This window comes from Opisthorchis viverrini (genome assembly GCF_000715545.1).
Source record: "Opisthorchis viverrini unplaced genomic scaffold opera_v5_297, whole genome shotgun sequence".
Lineage (NCBI taxonomy): Eukaryota > Metazoa > Platyhelminthes > Trematoda > Opisthorchiida > Opisthorchiidae > Opisthorchis > Opisthorchis viverrini.
In genome coordinates this window covers 296,647-319,886 of record NW_008751954.1, presented here as the reverse complement: position 1 = coordinate 319,886, position 23,240 = coordinate 296,647, and the positions used below count along the sequence as shown (strand labels likewise).

The 23,240-nt window shown below is 45.0% G+C and overlaps 1 protein-coding gene across 1 annotated transcript in view; it reads right to left on the bottom strand.

The window, feature by feature from the left end:
* Nucleotides 1-23,240, bottom strand: part of T265_09682 (hypothetical protein) — a gene marked incomplete at both ends in the record, with an annotated part of 84,391 nt that overhangs the window by 3,650 nt on the left and 57,501 nt on the right. The window contains 5 exons of the mRNA XM_009175837.1: nt 3,074-3,191; nt 7,434-7,528; nt 9,116-9,191; nt 9,608-9,658; nt 14,654-14,755. Of these exons, the coding sequence (XP_009174101.1) occupies nt 3,074-3,191; nt 7,434-7,528; nt 9,116-9,191; nt 9,608-9,658; nt 14,654-14,755 (442 nt within the window). The remainder of the gene's footprint in view (nt 1-3,073; nt 3,192-7,433; nt 7,529-9,115; nt 9,192-9,607; nt 9,659-14,653; nt 14,756-23,240) is intronic.

Sequence of the window (23,240 nt, the reverse complement as noted above, 5' to 3'; positions counted from 1 at the left end):
TGACGGAAACTCGGGGACTGCGCCCACTTGATGAGCCCCAAGAAGGGCGAAAGCGGTCGTGGGCTGTCGAAGAGTTCTCAGCAAACGTGTGAATAGTTTCCTCCATGAAAATATAATGCGATATCTCGAATATTGTGCCAACTCAAACATGAGGCGGCCTGTGTGCAGCACATTCAGTTGTAGAATATCATAAACGAGAGATTCAGTTGAGTCTGTCGTGAAAACCAAATTGGTTTGCAAATGAGTGTATTCCTCAACAGTTATCAGTAATTTAGCGGGTGCAGCTGAAAATGGGTGATTAACATATGCCTTTGCTTAGTTGTACTGTTCACTAATATATCGCGACTCCAACGTGGCAGCGATAATGTGGAAACTACAGCATCCAACTCAGTCTCAACAACCTAACCGATAGAAGACTGGTGTTCCAATGGATTGTGTGCTGGATCGGCATCTTTCAGAGTTCCTCAAGAGCAAGCTCGAAACCCGGTCATTCACAAATCACACTCTATTGTCGCCACACAGACGATAGGTTGTTGGTGTGGAGGATAGGAAAAATTTTGCCGACTTTTTGAGTTTACCAACTCGGACCGTCCCGATATTGTTTACCCCCGGGACCTGAATACAACGGCTGACTGCATTTCCTCGAAGTTGACGGATGTAAGGGAACGAATGTGCTCAGTGCAAAGTATAAAGGAAGCGAACAGAGACAGGACAATATATTCGTTTCGACAGTTTTTTTTTAATTAACAGAACTGAAAGATGTCCAAGGGAGACGGTCATAAGGAATATATTGTCCTGTCTCTNATGAGATTCCTGGAACAAGTAGTCGTTGTGAGTGAATATTCAAAACTAATCTATTAAAGTAAAACTCGCAAAACATTCTGAAGGAAAGAAACAAGCATACATCCGCATCGCATTTAAAGGAGACTTGATTCATACTGTTATTGACAGTGGGTCGAAGTGTCATTGATCTCTCCCATTAATTTGAGTTTCAGCTCCGTCCTCTCCATTAGGTTCCAACTGAAAGACAAGATGACGAATCCTGCCACCCGCTTCCGCCTGTACACATTTTTATATGCGTGTGTCGAATGCTGAATTATATTGGTCGTACGACGACTTTCAGACGGAACACAGGAACGCATTGAGTGAGGTGTGGCACAATGAATATACGCACAAGCACACTGCAGAGAAAGAAGTCTTCTGTGTTACCTGCCGATCAGCTTCAAATCGGTCCAGTACAGTCAGATTCAGGTTATTATCAACAGCTGAGGGCGTTAAAATTTGGTTTACAAAAAAGCCAATACCACTTTTGAACTTGTGTTGGCCAGCGACAAGCTCCGCTACACAGTCACAAAGCACAAGGATGCAATCTTTCTTTCCTGAATGAACCTACTGAAACTCCAATCCGCTCAAGGAACCATAGAAAGAACACGATGACTGCTACATATTTTCCTATGGATTCGTTATGCATTGACCAGATAATAAGTGCAAAAACAAAGCTTTATTCGAAAAGCTTTTCGATCTAATGGGTTCTATCAGTACTTCCAACCATCTAAAATAGCATTTCTAATTTTGTCATGTCAGTGTTTCCGTTATCAAGCTCAAAACTGGATAGCGGCCGCATGACTTTACGCCATAGGATGCGAGATGGACCAAGTGGTTAGAACGCGAATTTACTGACCGGAAGGTCCGTGGTTCGAACCGGACTTCTGCCTCTCGACTTCCCTTGTCTAGGCTTGAGCAACCTCGCAGTACCCCAGCCCTCGTGTCTTTCGTGTGGCATGGCAGCTAGGCACCGAAAGGGTGCTACAGCTGGACGATTCGATAGAATGCGTACAAGGCAATACACTATACTGTTCAGTCATATCCGACTGATTATAGTTATCATCGCCTACTTCGAATTGCATATCACTACTCTGCCATCGCTACGAATACTCGTTTGCGACGGAGCAAGGCCCCTGAGCATCAATGCCTTAAAAAGTCAGGTCACTGACTGGTTTGAGGTGAGAGTGACTGCAATCGACCGGTCACCGACTGGTTTCAGATACTTTCAAAAGGTTTTTACCATTGAATTCATCCTATTCACATTAAGCGAACGTTCACCATTACAAGAACCCTCGAGGAAATGTATCAACAACTGGGTGAATTTCGGCTGGAAGATTTCAGTAGTGACAAGTTTGAAACAAGGCTGCCAATTAGTGCTTAAAGCTAGTCAAAAATGGTTGCAATGTTCCTAACAGCCCGAAACTCTCTGTCCAACAATGGTACGACAGTACATAAATTCTACACGACATTTTCAAGTTAGACGTCATAGTGTTTATATGCAGTCAGTGTATTGATACTACTTTCTTTCAGCGCCTGAAGACAAAAAGAACGGGCAAAAATGGACGCACAGTCGTCCCAATATCAACTCATTGAGCTGGATAGCTAGGGATGGGTGTTACCCAGACTTGAACTAGCACCACCAAAAAGTAATGGTTTAAGGAATGTACATCCTACTTTAACAAATCCCGTTGTGGCCTAAAAACGGCGGTTTTTCACGAACCAAAGTTTATAATGATCTTCACCACGTAGCGCAAATGCATCAAGTCCTAATCAAACGAAATTTGAGTGCTCGATCGTGTCGCGGGTTGGTATCGCGACAATGACAGGAACAGAGTGAGGGGACAGATGCTGGCAAATCAGGGTTGATGAGAAAGTGCGTCACCCATTCTTCACTAACGGGTGAATCGCCTATTTTCTGGGACCTCGCGAATTTTGTATGGTTTTATGGGGATTGTTTCAGTAGAAAAAACGCAAGATGAAAAGCACGCAAGAGCCTAGAGTGAACCAGGGAGTGGATATCTAGTGAGGGGTCCACCATTTTGATGCGGACAAACAAAACTAAGAAACCCAACGGAAGTAGCGCACAGGGGGGAGATGCTTAATTAAACAAACTATTCTCTGTAAGTGAATGCCTTTCCTGGATCTCATCTACAGGAACATAAACCCTAAACACAACAGTTCGAGGATTTATTGAGGTCGAAACAAGCAAGAGTCCCATTGAAACTACTGGGAGAAGCATCATACTCACTTATCCAAGAACTGCGTGAGGCGAACGTAGGCGATACAGGCTGCATCTTCTCCAAGGAGATGTACAGTAGGGTTGAGTATTGTGGTGTGAATCGACCGGACAACGGATTTCGGGATAACTGAAGACAGAATGACCAGGAGACAATGGTTATGCAACACGAACTAATAAGCGCAGTGCGGAACTTTGGAACGATTAGCATAGCACTCGCGGTGTTATACTATGGTGTGTAATCTCTGAAACATTCCGATAGCACGGAGAACAAAATATGAAGGGTTCTGAACGAATTTGTGATGACCAGAGAAAATTGGCCGCCTCAGGTGGAGCACTATCAGGCCTTTGACCACTGATGTCTCAAGCATAACTGGAATCAGCGGATTCGTGATGAGTCGATCAGGAGACTGGTTGTTCGTGAAGCAGATGGTACTTCACTCAAACAATACAGCTAGCACTGTAGGTTAAGGTGGCGGAGCCATATGTGAGCCATGTGCATGCCACCTGTCAAGATGAGCGCTATTTTCCATGCCTCATTCGGGTAGCAGAAACCTAGACGTGGATGAAATCCTACATGGCAAAAGAGAAATGTTACGAAATGTTTGGGTGCTTTTGGCGTTGTTCACCCTCCAGGATGGGCTTGGCTGGAGACACTGAATGATATGGCGACTAACCGGGGTCAAGGGCGTCCACGGTGCCAGTTTCTTTCCAGATTGTTTGGTTGTGCTGGGAGTGTAAGCACCGCGGATGTTTGTTGTAGGCTAGCCCTAGGTCCCCTCCATGCCCCATCTTCTTTGGATTATAAGGACTTATTGAAATAAACTGACGTTGGTGTACAGCAATAGGCACCAGGGTTCTCATCTTGTATTGTTGTCATTGATGATCACCGAATCAAGCACTCAAGCTCAGAGCGAAATCAGTAGTTGAGGCAAAAACCTTTACAAAACCGCGTCATTTAATGTGCAATACCTGAACCCCACGCTTATTTTACTATAACACGAGACGGAGAAGAAGATTCTCAAAAGCCTACTTTTGAGAGAATGAATGTGACTGAATGAACCACACAAGGAGGAAACTTGTCAAAAAGATGTTACCCTACAGCATCCAATGAACAAACGGTTTCCGCAGAACTGAAGCTAGTGAACTAACTGTCTTACTGACCACGAACAATTGACATTTTTATCGCGTTGACCGTTCGCACGGGAATATTTGATAGTTAACTTCCGATGCTCCCACAATGTGGTCCTCCGTGATGCGGTCAAACACGTATAAATTTGTGATTTATTGGCTGTGTTAGAGCATCGTGGTAGTTTAATTGGGACCAAAACAGTTTCAGCGAACCAGTCAACCAAGCTATTTGATGGAAACATAGTTGACCTATGTAATAGTGGTTGTATATTTATTCTAACCTTTTAGTTGTTAATCGATGTCAAAACATTTACAACCATATCAAAACGATTGGAGCTAATGTTTTTGTAAACATAGCCACATTCCTCCTGTTCTTCCTCATAGTCACGTGGTTCCTGTGACCCCTCATCTTGTTCACACAACCTCAGGAGGAAAAATTATTAGTTTGCTTATTTGTTCCCTCAAACCTACACAGAAATGGCGTTTGCTGCACGTACCTATTTCCTCATTACCAAACACGTTCCAAGATGTGGGGGAAAGTCAGAGTTTTGTCTGACTCCCACCAATGCAGCATGATCGTTTTCCAACACCCACTAGGCAAGCAGAATTAGGAAAATTTATCGGAACAAATACGCATCCGAATACCACGGTTTGCCCACTTAATTGTTAACGCGATTCAATTCGGTCCCACCCTTAAGTTTGTCTTACATTCTAGGTCCTGTTTCAAAACCTAGATTAAATCACACCGCATACTGATAGTGTGATCATCGAAGAATGACGTTTACTGGGGAAACAAAAAAAATTCTGTATATCTGACACAGTGAGTTCTTCAGTTATCCAAACTTACGACCGTTACCAGGGACCGAATATGTGTTGGCCATGTGGCCAGTTCACAAAGTGCCCTACAGGCAGAATAACTTCCTAGGATCGGTCATGTGACTAGAGGGCTAACAGCTACCACGTGACCAAACTATGTTGAACGTTACATACATATCAATGTCCTACTTTTCATTCAAGCGTTTCTTCATGTATCGACATTTTGTCCCTCTGAACGGAGGATGAGATCTTAGATGATTATGATCGGTGAATATCTCGAACAGTATTAATCCGGACATCGTAAACGGTGGATGTTTCATACGCGGTAGTCATCAACAGACTGGACCTTACCATGGTGTGGCGGTTTGTGTACCTCCACAAATCATTGAGCTGCACTGGGTAGGGCCCGTGGGATACTCACACAGCTTCTATACCACATTAGCCAATCGTTAGACATTTGACTAACAGTCTCCTGTCCATCCAGGATGAAAGTCAGAACATAAGCGGGGACTTGTTCTGTAAAAAGCGAAATGCTCTGTATTACCCGCGAAAACAACGCTGCCCTGCGATTAGGTTTTTGATCCAAGGGTTTTGGTTGAGGACCCTGATCGTCCTCCTGTCTAGGTTAGGGCGCCCTGGCAGTATCCCAGCCCACGTACAACCATGACATTTACAGCTAACAATGCACATATGCCACATCGGCCGTCGCATTATGCGATCAGCCGGGTCGCCATACTTGCTGCTGCAGCTTCTGTGCGTACGAGTTCAGTAACAACCCTAAGCACTCCCAAGTCTGTTTTTTAAACCCCCAAAGCCTGCCTACTTAGCCGCCTTTGATGTTCACACACTGAAGCAAGCTAGTCAACAGGTGGCTATTGCTCGTACGCTGGATTCCCTCTGCATTGATGCACGTTGTCTGTCAGAAAAAGGGACTCAAGACGCAAGTGGTGTGATCGAACTGATTGCCCCCTCGCTCTCTTTCAGGTCCCGGCTGCGCGATTCTGTTGATGCAGAGGCCGCTGCAGTTGGATATGCTCGGGTGGGTTTTGTATTCAGCGACCGAGCGGAAGCGTCTCTGCTTGATTGGATACCCGTTGATAGCCGCCTCTGAGCGGTCCGTCCGTGAGAGAATCTAGAGGAAGTGAGGTCAATCGCAACCTGTTTATTTTGTCTCTTTAAGCTCCAACGGATTGTAGCTCTGGATCTCCCAAAGCTAGTTTCTATGACGATCTAGGTGCTCTTTTACAACGGACTAAAAGCGTTGCGGTTGCTAGTGACATGAACACCCAGGTAAGTAGACTAAGCGCTGCTGAGGTCCAATTGGGTAGTCGTCTTGGGCTGGACACGAGGCGCGGAGAACGTCTGCTTCAAATGTGTGCCCATCACAGACCTTCTATGTCCGGAACAGCGGAAATCAATAAACTAGCCGCGAATCCAAATAGACCACATCGCCGTCAGTTATCGGTGGGGAGGGTCGATCACTACCTCCACACCTTCTGGAACACAGCGTGAACTTGGACCCAGCAATTGTACGTTGCTGCTTTTCACTGAGCCTTTCAGATTTACGCAAAGCGCACACAAATCACTTAGCCATTGAGAAGCTTGTGGATCCAGAAATCAAACGAACAAATCAGAACCGGGTCTTCGAATGCCTGCCGGACGGCCCGACTTCAGATATAAATGGTCATTTGGAGAAGATATCCAGTGCTACTCAGAGCCGGAAGTACTGTTTGCGGTACAGTCCAGCCAACCTAATCCAAACATTAGATCTCTGATAGGATCACGTCTTTACTAGAGGCCCGGGGACAGATTTCCCCAAGCCGCAACCACAACTCCAACCAACGCACCATCGGATGCCAAGTGAAACTGAGTGTCCGTGCAGACTGAGAAGCTTTCTGGAACTGAAAGGTCGAAGAAATGAAAGATGCAAAAAATGTTGGAAACATCCGCAAACTGTACCACTTGATTCGCACGACTGGTCCTCATAAGCCTCTCATCAAGGAAATTGTCAGGGGTCAGAATGGCTCACAATATGAGGTTCCTCTTTGACTGCCAAGGATATTGTACCATTCTTCGTACTGAAGCCTTGTCACAACCACACGATAAAATAGTGTGTCCTGTCCTGCATACTTGAAGAGCGATTTGATCTTCGCAAAACTAGCGTAGTTCATTCCGCACAAATATAGGGAATGATCATCCAAGACCAATCGATTGGCGTTGAGCTACAGCAGCAGTGTACAACTTGAAGGACAGTTGGAACTTCACCGAGGTCAGAGGAACTGAACCAAGTTAAAGCCATCCAAAGGAATGAATAGATCCACCACAGTGTACGAAGAAATCCCTCAAAACCCTTCGCTGTGGCTGGCACAAAAGAGTGAGCGCTAAATAACTTCACCAAACAAACGATGACAGGGGTTCGACTCACTTTGTTCAAAGTAGAATTTGTGAAAATCTACGCCCTCGAGGAGATTGCCACGGGCTTCTGGGCCGAAGTAGGTGAACTGCGGGTCCAGATATTTCCTAGTATAAATGAGAAACATATCGATCATCGTGTCCTTCAACAAAGTGCTGTTTCCACCAATAGTTCACGCTGAAAGGGGGCGAGACGGCCGAAGTGGTTAGAGCGCGAAATTACTGATCGGAAGGTACGGACCTTCCGATCAGATCTCTGTCTGAAATTACTGATCGGAAGGTCCGTGGTTCGAATCCGCCCTCTGCCTCTCGACTTCCCCTGTCTAGGCTTGGGCAACCTGGCAGTATCCTATCCCTCGTGCAACCTTCGGGTGGCATGGCAGTTAGGCACCGGAAGGGTGCTACAGGTGAACGACTTTTTCATGCTGAAAGGGAACTTAAACCATGTTGAAAAAAGGAGAAATGTCCCGTCTTTCACCCTTGTTGAGAGTCCTGAGCAAACTGAGAACAGGGCTTCCCATAATGCCTATGGAAGTCAACAAATGTCCTAGTTAAGTAGGATAAATGAATGGATGAATTTAGAGACTGATTGCAGTACATTTACCCTCTTAATGAAACACAAGTTAGGAATGTCAAAAGTGTCCGTAAATCAGGTGTCTCTTGAGAAAGACAAGACAGGTGCTCAACTAAAACCTATCGTAAGTGGACAACAAAAGAAGCTGAAACAGCAAACCGCCCCGTGTATTTATCTGAAAGGCTGGAAAACCGCAACGGTTAAACCGATCATACACGCTCTCTACTTATACTTCAAAAACGTATGCCAAACTGTTTTCATGTGGATTCGTCTTACGAGATGTCATGAACTGTTTATTGGTTAGTTCAGTGGTCAGCTTCGAATAAACGACCACCTATAAAAACCACAGTTGTTCCGACCAAAAGTGGTCCCAAGGCCATCATTACTCGAAAGTGCCGTTGTACGGGCGGGTATCCTAGAAGAAAAAAACTTTGCGCCTTGAAGAACCCAAGCTGGACTCTTTATGGACAATTTGTTCTTCTCAGTAAATATATAAAATATACCCATCAGAAGAGATTACGCTTTCAAGGTTAACATGGTTAGTCAGGATGCTACAGCTGAATGCAAGGTAAACGATGCATCACTGAAGCCTGGACGTCTCCCAGGAGATCGGAGTCAAGCAAAATAACTAGAGACAGCGCACAGATCACCGGCTTATGGTCCGGGATATCGCCTCACAGCTCTATTGTTTCCGCACAGGATTAAGCAGCTAAACAGAATTTCGATCCTTGTGCCTACCTCAGGTTGGATGGCATCTATACTTTGAAGTCTTTCTACTCAAGTCATCAACATCAGTATCTGCGGCAACACACTGGTGGTTGGGAACTGAACCTTAGCTACCACAGAAGGACTAATAAAAACGTTCAGCTGTAGCACCCTGTCGGTGCCTAACTGCCATGCCACCAGAAAGAAGCACGAAGGCTGGGATACTGACACGTTGACCACTGAGCCATCTCGCTCCCATAGTGGGCAGAAAACTTACACCGATTCGTCATGACGCCGATTTCGTGCCCTACTGAGAAACACACGAACTTGAAATAAACGACAGTAAGACAGTAGACACACTATATACATGCACAGATAAGAGTGTACGTGCAAGCAAAGTGAACGAGTGAACTTACGCGTAACACTCAAAGTCGCCCGCCGCCGCTGCAGCCAAAAGTTGTTCCGTTACGCGAATGATATCTTGTTTTTTACCTAAAATGTGGAACATTGAGAGAGGATTGGCGAATGATTTGACACATTGCTCATGAAAGCACCACCACACCGAGATAAACAATGCGTCTATCTACTAAATTTAGCCGCCTTCAATTGGGCAGGGGGCATGCTATTAGGGAGAGCTCACCATATGTAGCACACCAAAGCAAGTGAGGAGCCAACCGAAAGCAAACTACTATTACACAATTCCCATAGAGCTTGGAAACTCAGCAAAAATTGTGGACCGAATTATAAGGGTTAAAAACAATGTGTTCATTCACCGATTGGCTTGGTCCTTCGATATGTGCAGCTTAAAATAGGCGCGTTATGAAACAGACAAACGAAGTAGGTTGGTCCACACCCCACTGGATTAAATAGATCAGTGGAAAATGTTCCACCACCGGATGGGGGCTTACTTTCAAGCGCAATCAGGGCAGCATCGATGTTTCCAGGTACATGGGGTGCGGCTGAATAGACAAATCGTATAGAACACATAACGCGTAAAAAGTAACAAGTTCCGGAAAGCATCGACTAACAGAGAGAACTGTTGTGTTGTAATGGTAGTGGGCACAGTTCGGATTCAGAGGAGGGGGGTCGTTTGTGTTGCGTTTAATCACACTGTGCCACACACTGTTCATATGCACCAACTAGCAGGTTTCAATCTGAAGTTTGCCGTATGAGTATAGCTTGTGACAGCGTGCTGTATGCAACATACTGTCCACAAACTTGAAACCTGAAAGTGAAATGAATGTGCGAATTGCAAAGGCAATTATGGCGTTCGGCCGTCTTGAGAAATGTGTTTAGAACAATCATCAATTGCGCCCAGACATTAAGTGGCTCTGTTGTCTGTAAGTTAGTGAGACCTAGATACGATAGAGAAGACGGGTTCTTTACCGATTTCACTAGTGGTCTCTGCGCAAGATCCTTTGGATCAAATGTACACACCGAAGACCCTCGAAGGGCAAACGCTGTTGGAGTCGAAGTACTTCAGTCGTGTGTTGAGCACGGATCACTGAAAATGTTCAGTTGAACCAGTTCGCTCTTATGAAATGGGGTTTGTGTGCTGTAATGGAAAGGCCATCAAGCTCACACCACCAACCGAGTGGAAATCATGGGGGATTAGAAGGTCTCCTTCAAACTCGACCAGCCAGGTGTCGGGGTAAGGGATGGGCTCACGAGAACCTTTGATATCGCATTTATACAACATTCAACACGTGACTTGTTGATACGTTCGTATAAAATAGCAGTCACATGCCAGTTTATGGGGCCAGATTCGAGATCGAACTAACATATCGTGCAAAAATGAGAATTCGAAGGTGATGGACTGGATAGTAGAGAATAAACTAAACTACTTTCAAGTTTTGTGAAAGGGCCGAAGAAAATCAACCACGTCACAAGCTGGCGAACCAGTCGAATTCGAACCTCGATGACAAGAGTCGTTGCGCAACCGCATCTTCCACATACTGCATGGCGTGAGGATAGTCTGAACCAACCTGAAGCTGAGTAATCAAGAAACACTGTATAGTTGCTTGATTGTAGTTAGGATGGGGTATCAGCACAAATCAACTGAAACTTGAAGAAGAATAGAACGCGAAACGCGTGGCAGAGTAGCACAATCTCGATCAGCTGACATCATGTCAGGTGAGTCTTTCTCCTCTGAGAGGCCAGCAAACAGTAAGTCCGCTGAGCTGAACCGCAAGATGAGTGGCACAATGTCAGTGGAATCAAATCATATTGCTGATTAAGCATCCGCAGATGAAGTGTTCAATTACTCTGTGTGAGATTACAGGTCCGGGCCGCCCCACCCTGGGAGGGAGTTGGATAGAAAAAGTCGGCCCTAAAAACCACATACTCCGACCCACCAAAGGCTAACCGTGACCGCCGAGGAGTTATCTTAGACGACCAAACCTACCAAGAGCCCCATGCGGCCCAAAAGACGTCTGTTGTGTGCAGCAACGCCAGGATATCAACATGTGTGACTTCGTCCCTCTGCCCTCGAACAAGACTCGTGCAACCAGGTCGGTTGTCCGAAGAAACCCTATCGTTGGTGGTCAAGTTTTTGAGTCAAGCCAGAGTAGCTCAAACAACCAGGAAGTTAAATTCACCTTCATCGTTCTTCGTTCACGGACCCTCGAACGTGTTCCCGTTTTTCAGCTTGTCAAATGTCCTATTTAGCTACCAATCACCTAACCATTGTTCTGTCGAGACTACGGGCTAGCAAAACAAACCGAGAAATCCTTTGAAAACAAAGAAAATCTGGATTACGGTGCAGCTTATAATATCCGCACCATCCGTCAAACCTCGGTCAACAGACACCTTTGCTGCAACTTTACTTTCCGTCTTAGATGCACACACTATGTTCTCAAAATATACAAACAAGACCCCGGTTCGGTGATGCAAATCAATTTGAATGTGTTCGAATAGTCCTCTGGTTACCAGGTAATGATGATACACAGCCCTAGCACATACAGGATGAGAGTTGCACCGAATCCCAGGACTGGATTTCAATAGGCAGTCATTTTGTGCAGTAAAGTTCCCTGATTCAACTCAACTCAATGCAACTCGATACGCTAACTGATGTTCGTTGGTAGGGAGGCTCAACTGCAGTTTTGAAGCCGAGAAAGACGGAACATGATGACTTCGGTCAGTAAGAGAGATATTATCATCAGGCAGCGTGATAAGAACGTCCAAATTAGACAGCTAAGCCAGGCAGGAATACAGCTAGGTGACAGATTCGGAGTCGATGTTCACTGTACATTGTCTGCTCATAGCCAGTACAAAATTTCATTATAAGCACCCGCGTCCAGTCACTTGGATGTCACTAACCCCAGACCTGTAACGGGACTCGCTGAGATCAGCTACCGGTAGAGACCTTCAATAAAAGACTGCCACCCCTTTTAGATGATACAACTTGGTTCCGATAACGCCAGTGTGAGGTCTTGCAGATCTATTCGCTTTTCCTTACAAGTCATCTCCGTAGCCATATCAATGGCAGAGCACATTCTGATACAGTGCGATCCAAGAACATGAGCTCTCCAAGGAGAAGGCATACGAAAACAATCGGTGTTTCCGAAGCGTTCCCCGGCTCTGGTGGGAACATCAGACTTGCAATGCTGTTACGCCAGATGGAGTTAAGTAGAAGGAACTAGCCATGTTGAACGGGCTTATCACGACACGTATGTTACAGTGGCTAGGACACGTAACTCTCATATTGGAAGACAAGGTATCGCAGCCTTGTGTTGAGTGGAGATAACCGAGAGACGGACGATTCGTAATCTGGCAACGAAACATGTCAGGCCCAATCAGTAAACACAACTTAGCTGACAACGGCCGCTCCCTATACACAACAACAATTCTAGTAGTACAATGATGCAAGCAAGAAACGATCTTCCAATCATGTAGAACCACTTGTGATCGTCCATATAGTTCTCTTGACACGATGAAAGCCTATTGATTAAGTTCACGACAGATATTCTTGCCAACATTTCCACTAACCAGGAGTGGATAAACCAATCTAGTTTTCGTAAAGCTCATGACTGAACGTGATCCTTTGACAACCGAACACGTCACCTGACACCGCACTAACAAACTAAAACGTGCAAAAATCGATCAGCATGGTAAAGCGAACGAAACGAAAGTGCACTTGCTGTTTGTCCAGCCCTAAGGGAAGGACACACATATAATGAACTTGCCACCGTAATCCATACCCTTGAATGCAACTATGTAGCAGTGGCAAACTATTTTCTTCCCAATTGAACGAACGTGCGTTTGTGATAGGTGGATGCAAGTGGTCTAAAAACATCTCAACAAAAATGGCTTGCTGGAATGACCGATCTAGCTTACTTGGACCAAATATAGAGAAAACTTGCACCGAAAACGACATCCCCAACTCTTTTACGGAAAGCAAACTCAAAATGAATTAACTCTGAGCATGCAGCCGGGAATAACAGCACTTATATGAGACTCTGATTGCTCGGACAGCAATCGTGCATTCGTATTTATTGACGGCCCTGACAGAAGGATAAGCAGTCGAATGTAGCCGGCGACAAAACCGACGTTAGGAACAGTGATGCCGTGCATTTGTGTACACAGTCACTGTCCTTCATAACCGAACTCAGCGCTTAACACGCGGTCCGGGGTTCGAAATCAACCCTAGTTTATCGAGGGTTACTGTTTAGACTTCGACAACCTGGAAATTAGCTCTTTTACTTCCTTCGCCCTACACCGAAAGGATGCCACAGCCGAGCGTCATATTACCGCTAGTTATCTCTACTCATTAAATGCAATAGGTTCACGTCGGGGCATGGACTGAGTTTCAGTATTTGGATATTGAGGACGACTGATAGAATTCGGTTATTCGTAATAATGGGCAGTGTACATATTGCCGGCTATTGCAGGGACAAATTCACGGGCTTGGGAACGTTAAACGTCTCGTTTTGAGACAGGCTGCGAGAACTGTACAAAAATGTGGTGGCAACACCACATTTATCGTATTGCGTTAATGTGACTTAATAAATGAAAATGATTAAAAAACGGAAAAACCATCATTCGACCCTAAACTAGCTAACAGCTCACAACCGATTCCGTCCCCTGATAGCTTGGATATCAACCCAACAAGGCGCACTTGATGCAGCACATTCAACTGAAAATTATCAGAACCGAGAGATCTGGCTTCCCCTCGTTGATACCACGTTGATTTGTAAGTAAGCGCATAACCAGAAAAATGATCAGGTTGGACAGGATTCTGTGCTCCACTTCATTCACACCCTTACCAGAATAAATAAATTACGTTCCTCGAGGGTGGGTTATTTGTAACTGCGAAAGCAGTTACTCGTAACGCCAACAGCAATGCAGAATGAGCAAAACGATAGAGAGAAACAAAAAAGACGCAAAAATCTACTTTGAGATGATGAGTGCATAGCACATTCTCGAAGAAAAACATTCGAACAGGGGGTTGAACATGCAAAACGAGCATGAACCATCGAGTGATTTTTTATCATTCAATGGGAGGAGCGCGGGCAACAAACTCACTGTCAACCGAAGAACTCTGTTTAATAACCGTGTCTGCAGGAAATAGCCCTTCAACAAGAAGTGGTTACCAAGATTGACAAGTTTGCGAGACGAGGAGCGATGACATGGAAACGTTCCAGCTAATAGCCCAAAGAAACGGAACACGCAGAAATCACTTGAAGACACTGCTTGCAGTCGATCCCACATAAGCTACAGATTCTTTTTGGTTCAGCTAGTGTTTTCGGATCACTTCAGCGTGAGTTACAAAGCGTCGGATGTCTAAGGATACTGTGACTATCCAAATTTCTACGGGGAATGCTAAAATGCTCCAAAGACCACAATCCCAATTAATTCCTATCCATATTTATCAGGACACAAGAAAAGTTCAAACATACGGGTATGTCAGTAGCGATCAAACGAAACAAAGATGGTATGCAGGGAAAACTTCTTACTTTTTGAGTCCAATGGGTCTTCTGCGATGGCAGTACTGTCGGAAGCCTCTTTCGTACCTCCGTTCGATTTCTTTTGTGAGCTGCCTATTACAGTACGCCCGGCTGTATGAAGAGAAAGAGTGCGGAGGATAGTGAGTGCTATTTTCTTACCGTCTGTTTGAATGGACAAGTGCGCCCAAACTAAGTAGAACACCAGTTGCCACCACCAGTGCATGGAAATCATACATTCGTGAGTAATCATAGTGATTTAGAAAGGAGATAAAGTTGGGACAGCAGGGGTATTAGTACAAAACAACGAAGCGAGTAAGGCATAACTGGAGGAACCAATAGTACGCAACGAACGACAAATCAGCATGGCACCCTTGTGAGATGTCACAGTCAGCCCGTAGTAAATCAGCGCGAGAAAAGCCAATAATTGAAGCAGGCAGTTCAGTGAGGAAGTAACATCATGCTTGCCACTAGAGTAAACTATACATCACATTATGTGAGGCCCCCAGGTCACATGCAGGAACACAAGACCAAGTAGCATCCTTCATGGTTCGACTAACCAAGAAGAGTGGAAGAAACAACGAGGAAATGCAAGTCGATCACACCCGGGTAGGTGATCTTGACAGAAGACGTTCATGAATTACGCCCATGATTGTCGCTATATATCCATCCGAAGTTTCAGCCTCAGTAGTGATAAAGTAACAAAGTAATGGAACGAAAAAACGTCTAGGCTAACACAGAACCGTTAAGCTTATTGAGTGGGTTTAGGCGCTATTCAGTCAACACTGACCAGCGGAATCACACGGAAAACTTCAGAATCTCTGTTTCCTCATACAAACATCCAAAACTGTGCAAGAACGCGAGAAATATTCAAATGATGCGAATGTGAATGGTACAAACCCTGCAACCTGTCTTTACAGCGTGAGAGCACAACATTGATAGGCCGTCTGTGTTATGGGAAACAGAAAAGCTTGCTTCACAGTTAGAATCATAATGCATTCACTTCCAGCACCTCTGTTATTGGTCTGGCGAACGATGAAATTACCATCCGGATCTGTGACAGCGTTGTCGCCATCACAGTTTTGTTCTTCAGAAATAGGCTGAACCTGAGATCGGCATGCTTTGGGATATCGCGAATGAATTCGTTATTTGGTTCCAAATTGGTTCATGCCAATCCGCAAGTTCCACAAGGCAAACGACAAACTAAAAAATATCGAGAATCAGGACAGCGTCAAAATGCGTGGTTAATATTTAGGATTTGATGGTTTTCCGGTCAGGCTGAGTCTGTTGTGCATGAAATGTCAAGAGACGAATGGAGCACGTCATTTCTAGCCAGAGGACAACGAAACAATAGTCGACGTGTAGCAAACACGAGCGGGCAAACTGACGAATAATACTCGACATCTAATCTGTGAAAAGTCTCTGAATGTTCTCCAGGCGCCTACAACTACCGAGCGACCTGATCCTTGCCTATCAAGTCATCATTCGAAAAAAAACCATGGGACCACACTCTGGAGCTTTCGTCCAAAAATCTCCAGGGTCATAGGAAGCTAGCCGACTACTTTGGTAGGTTGAAACATCCAAGAAACTTCTGGCTGTGGGTGTTTATGAACCCAAATATTTCTGATCCTTGTAGTTTCACTTTGAGCTCGAGATGGTCCAGCTAGCGAGGCGTGGAATAAAAGTTTCCGAGGCCTGAAACTAACCTTGACCTTTCGACTGCTTTCGTCTAGGCTTCGGAAAATTATATTATCTCAGCTTTGTGTTTCCTTCGAGTTAGGCGCAGCTGTGCACCGGAAAGTGAACCATCTTTACTTCCGTTTCATCTCCATTAATGACCGTTATTGAGGAGCGAGTAAACCTTTATTTTGAACCCTCCTGAAAAGAACGGGCAAAAACGGTCTCTCCTAGGGCGGAATTCATAAAAACCGAACAGACAAAAAAAGCCAAATTCAAACCCATCTCGATGGAAAACCTCGGATGTTTTGCGGTACATGCTGAACTTCATACATGACTGTAGTAGAAATCGTTCCCTGCGGTAACCAGTCGCACTCCTTCTTCCAACTAGGTCACATTCAAACAAATCCGTTAAGCATAAACCGGTACAAAACGGCTGTACTAATTTAAAGGAGAGGAAATACTTCAGTGCGATTAATACTGAGGACCATAAGAGAGCGTCAAATCTGGACGAGATCAGAAGGAACGAAGTATAGAGTGGAGTGAATGGGTGAACGCGTCACCATTCCATCCCTACAACCCAAATTTACGTGCACGGTAGCAAACAAAACCAGAGGGCCGAAAATATGCTTAGTTCGCGTTACGTCCATAGAACCTTCAATGGATATCCTTCTGAAAAGTGGAGACACCTGCTCCTGTGTTAAACAATCGAGATGGATCAGTTTTCCTTCCCTATGGACCATAAAATGCCACAAAAAGCAGCCCGTGGCCTGATGTCAGGAGTGGTCTTCCTCAAAAAAGTCACTGTGGACCAGTCAAAACTAGTCTAGTTCGCGAATTAACAATTGTAGTTCGAAGCACGGACAGACGAGAACATTTATTTCCGTAACTCCTTCTTCGATGCTGTTTGAGAATCCTGAAAAAAACTTTCAAGTACAGGCATTTGTATTTACATGCGCTCTAGAATCCGCAAAAATTCAGGTCCCCGCTGTTTTTCATTCGGTCCTTGAACAGTCGGTTTCACAAACCGCCATTCTTTCACTGAAGACGTTCAGTAAAACATCTGTCCTGCGGATAGGAAAGGCTTTAGGACAATGGGAAAGATCATAATATTGAACTGTCCTCACCTGCGAAATGATAGCTCACCTATACACCTGATCTGTAATGGTGTCTATTTCAGATAAATTGGCGCGCCATTAAGCCTCACTAGGTTCCCACGAACTGCATTACTGGTGTCCCGGTAACCCCTGGGTGACATATGGGAGTCCTTTTAGACAGCACATGAAAGTTGTTCACCCACAGACGGCTACTAGCACGGACTGCAACGGAGGGTTCCTACGGGAAATTCTTCTCCAAAAAAAGATAACGCACGGTGTGCACATTTGCGACTAACTCAAAACGCGACGTACGATTGATCTTTAAAGATTCCTACAAATCATTTGGTCTAGTATTGACGGATTTAACAGCCCAGTATTTTAACCGATTAATTTTTGGGTACCAGTTTTGCAGAGTTAGTGGTCTCAAAGTAATTTAGACGATAGTCTGAAGCAAAATGATGAATAGTGAAGCAGCATAAGGATAAGTACACGATGCGACCGGATGAAAGAGTTCCCGCTAAGAGAGAAACACCAATAAAAACACTGGGATTCCATCCAATCAAGGATCTAGCGATATTTGAGGTAGCTGCTGCATCCCACAAAAACGTCACATACAGATGGAGAACTAGATGATCAGCACTCCACGTGTGCCTAAGAAAACAGACAATTGTATTCCTTGTAGTGCAAGTACGGTCAAAAACGTAAAGTGAAAGGCCTAGGTATTGTTACTGAATGCGCGTGAGAACCATCCAGAGAGATTAAATAAGAGAACGAATCTGACAAAGGAACATCAACATTAGTAAACTCAGGCGAAATAGGGAAGACTTTTCTAGTGACAGAAGAACATAGAGAGGAGGGAGAATCGACAAATCAGAGAAGAGGATGAGGTTAACAACGCAGAATGGTTGGAGTTAGTCCGCATTTTGTTTATCCGTGAAATAAATTGTTACAGAGGAGTTTAGGAAGCATCATGATTTTGTGCTGAAACAAACGGAACAAGAGTCATCCAATGGAATATTTTTACCAAAATAAACTGCGTTGGGATAAACTCGAGAAGTTTGACGGATATCTGTTGTTGGGACTGTGTCACATATCTAACAAAACCAAACCGCTCAACCTAATAATGATTCGATCGGCCTGAGCTCTAGTCGTCAGGCTGTAAATTTGCCACACTTTACTATCAAGTGACCAGGGCAAACACATTTCCTTGATGTAAAGTTTGGCATTTCTAAATGTGGCTGGACGCGAGTATGTTGGAGTAATCAAGTCACCTGATTATTTCAGTGAACCCCCTAGTACGACACCTAGCGAAGTCAAGTAGTCGATCAGATAAGGGACGCGAATAAGAGGGAAATAGCTAGCGTTCGTTGCTATGCTACCACACTGGGTACTGAAAAAATAGACATTATTTCCAATACCCGTACCAAATATACATGCGTCCATCCGGAAATCGGCTTCCGAACTAAGGTACAGATTCCATTATTTACTCAAATACATTTTAGATATTTTAGACCATCATCATTATCAGCTGTAAGAACTTCGCACCTGTCGTACAGTGGTTGTACAGTTACAGTTTGGTCCACCGAAGCTTTGAGAAGGCGCGTAGGTAGCTGTGCACTGGATGCAGCAGCCGATAAATTGGTGCGCAAATACAGGTCAATCAGTGAACTTTTAAGTGGGGGATTGAGGAAGGAACTATCCATTGAACGTCCACCGAAGCTTTTGGAAGGTGGGTAGGTAGCTGTGCACTGCATGCAGCGGCCGATAAATTGGTGCGGAAATACGGGTCAATCAGTGAACTTCTAAGTGGGGGGATTGAGGAAGGAACTATCCATTGAATGCAATAGCTTGGGTGTACGAAGGCGAGGGCGTGAATGGACCGTGCTGACAATGTCTCTAACCATTGATGTCGTTCTCTTGGGGTCCTCATCCAGGGAGAGAGGAATGACCAGCTCAATTGGGTTTGCTGGTAATGGCTGTCACACTTCGCTGCCAAGTCTCATAGCCATACAACAAAACAGCCAGCCCAGCAGCTTGATACACACGTTCCTTCAGATTCAGGGATACACTACTCTGACGCCATAGGTGTTTCAAATTAGCAAACGCGACGAGCACTGCAGATTCGTGCTTTGACTTCATCTGTCACACTATAATCAGAACTAACACAACTTCCAAGATAAGTAAAAGGCTCGACAGCTTTCACTGACTCTCCCTGGATTGTAAGTGGCATGTTCACTGAATCTCCCTGGATTGTGAGTGGCATGTTCAGTGACTGCATGTGAGGTGCATAGTGCATACCAAAGGAAGGAAGGAATTTGGTCAGTTCATCCAAAAACACCTCCTCTTCAAAGATGAAAAGGATGTCGTCTGCATATTCCAGATCAGCAAGGTTTTCGTGACAGGCTATTTGGACAGCGGGGAACTGGAGATCTTCTAGAGTTCGCCTAATGATTGCATCGATCACGAAGAGCTCGACGTACACTCCCCCACGTCCGGAAGTCCGAGAATACAAAGAGCTTATTACGTTCACCAACTTCCGGGGTATGCCTTGGTGGGTAAGCATATCAAGAACAGACCGGTCAACCGAGTCGAATGCGCCTGGGAAATTAAGGATTACTAGAATTATGGGTCGCTTATACGTATGGCGTTGTTCTAGCATCTGACGGACGGCGAAGACTTGGTCAACGCAACCCCTAACAGGCCGGAATCCCGCTTGCTGCTCTCGAGTTAGTTCACACCAGCCACCATAAGGCGACGAAGCGCCAGTGACGCCAACAGTCTCATTACGACTGGGTCAAGCTAATCCCCCTGTGGTTACTACAGGGGGTTACTCCCTACGAGCCCCTTTCTTGAAACGAGAGGCGCTATCAGCAAATTTCCCCAGTTGTCTGGGACACATTCCTTTTCCCATATACAAACAAACAGATCAGACAAGTGCTGACTCAGCCATCTTTGAACAATGTGGGTGGTGGGTCGTCCGGGCCAGAGGCTCAGTAGCGCTGGAGAGAACATTTGCAGTCGTAAACCTCCGAGACCGTAGGCGGTTCCACGTTCACTGTCCAGGGTGTTACCCGTGTGTTACCCGCGCGCTCACCTTCACTTGACGTCTGATAATTCGTCGCATCAAGTTATGTTCGGGGCCGGATGGGATATTTCTTCGAGATTTAAGGATTGTCACCGTGCGGTCCGGCATCGTGCTTGAGTGAGCCTGATAGTGGCGTGTCACAGGCAAAATTCTCAGCACTATGAAAGAGGTGCCAATCCCGTCTCAGTATGAGTTCACAGCCTTTGGAAGACTCTAGAGGACCATTCTTGTAAGTTCGTCTGACATCCGGATATGCCAATTTCTCAGATGCCAACAGATTTGTCCGCATCTCACGCGGCTTTGGAAAACGTAGGGAGAAGCAACTATGGAAGAGCGGGTGATCAGAATCCGGAACTGTGTTCCACAATGTTCTAGTCAGTTATTGATCCACGCCATCGGTAACTGATGGCGATATGATCGATATGAGTTTGTGGCCAGCATGCTGTTGGAAGATACCATGTTGCCAGACGACTTCGACTGTTTTGGAAGTTAGTTTTGTATGAAAACAGCCTGCGATCAGCACAAAGCTGAAGCAATCGTTCCCCATTGTCCGTACGTACCGACTTCAACCCATGTGGACACTCCTAATTGAGTCTCAGATATGCTAAGCTTTCCTACTTGTGCATTCAAATCTCCGGCAACCACCACGATATCTGACCTTTAGCTCGCCGCAACAGGGTATTCAGGGCGGCCCCTGCATCACCCGAGGTGCGCAGGCTGATAACGAGTCTTCTATAAGCGTATCAATGATGAAGCTGAATAGGTGAAAGAGAACGGCCTAGTTTGTCGCCACTTGATGTGGTGAACTCAGGTGGGAGCCTTCCGTAGACGTTTAAATTTTAGTCATCGCTACAGGGGCACACCTACTCCCCAAATAAAGATCAACTCAATCGGTTGAGACGAAAAATTGAGAGTTCGCTGAGAAATAACAATTCTTAAACCTCGCATCTGATACGAATCTGAGACAATTCAACATGGACTTCAACATGCCTGCAATCATACCTCTCAAGATCTTCCCAAAGATAAACGAGATTACTCAGGCAACGCAAGACAGCCAGTGTATATCTAAACACTGAAGTAACTGATATTCCAACACAATAACGCATCTATTCACATCTCACCCCTCGGCACAACAGACTTCGGATTAAAACGAGAGCGGATGAATGGAAGCCCCAATGGAGTAACATTAATTACCACAAGCATCATACTGCACAATGGCACTAAGGACAACGCAGATAGCACACTATTCACCTTGATAACAGTTAATTGGTCTAGTGAGCGTGTGACGGCTAACTCAACCATTTTGCGCAGTCAATCAGCCTCTTGTGGGGCAGATACCAACAGGACCACTCGAACTTAAGGGTTTCTGGGCAGTCCAAACTAAGTCCTAAAGCCGACGACAAATGGCGTCCAAACTAGGAATGGTATGTTATAGATACCATCACGTTAGTAAGTTAGTACCATTATCATGTTAGTAACCCATGAAACAGTCAGTCGGCTGACTCAAGGTACGCTATTGGAGGACGATGTCCACATTTGAAGGGCCTTCAAAGATAGGGGACTCAGCAGACACAGAATTGGTCAAAAGATTGAGTGATATGTCCAAGTTAAGACAGACTACACGTGTATGATGAGTTGCTGCATTCTCCATCCAAGAGTCTAACCGTTAAGATGCATAGAGGGCCAAAGGAACTATCGTCCTCAAGTACATGAGCCCGTGTTCAGATGTGACGGGCTAAGGACGACACGAAACAGTTCCATCGGTAAGCGCGAACATGATCAAAATAAAAACAGCATTAAAGAAGTGCCTCCGTCTTCATCGACAGATAAGACACAATTGGTCCAACGCCACGTCATCGATTCGCTTCCACTCATGGCTTAAAAATAAAGCTTTTACATTTTGATGCGAAGGATGAGAGGACTCTCAATAAGCGGTTAGGGATGAGTTTCAATGTATTCGTGGATAAAATAGACCGCTTCTTCCAGTGAAACATTTAGCTTCGTTTTCTGTTTGACCACAGAACTGTATGCGACTCTTCGGGTAACGGGAAACTCAACTGAATCTCTTGTTCATGATATTCTTCAACACACATAAAGGCTGTCTCAGATTTCAGCTGGTTTGCTATTCGAGGTGCTGCAGTGTATTTTTCTTGATATGCATATGGTTGACGGAAAACGGTCATTGTGAAAAGAGGGCTTCGAAGAGTTCATGTGTGCAGTGTCAAAAAAATATGCTGCGATATCTAGAAAAACCTGCTTACCGAAACATGAGACAATCTTTCTCCATCGAATCCAGTTGGAGAATATTATGGACGAGAGATTCAGCTGAGTCTCTCGATAATCATTGGCAAACGAATGTATTTCATCAGTCGCGCGAGCTAGTTTCTACCGCATTTCCCTGAACTGGTGACCGTACCTTTCCCAGTATCTAATGTTTGTTTTCCTTTCTGAACTGAGCCTGAAAAACATTGTCAAACTAAATTCGGTGCCTCATTTATTTCTTGTTCACTACAAGGGTAGTTACTGTGGCTTGTGGAACAGTTCGTTTCTGTCTAGCGAACTCCGAATTGGTGAAGTTTCGCGACATACCGAAAGCGATGTATCCAAACTCACGATTGTGTAGCTGGTGCGACTGTCATTGCCATACACGTCGTGTAGTTCTGATCAACTGGGCGTCTTGAGGTCCTGATCATTTAGGGTACTTGCTAACGCATTTTGCAAGGACGATTTTAGCAAAACT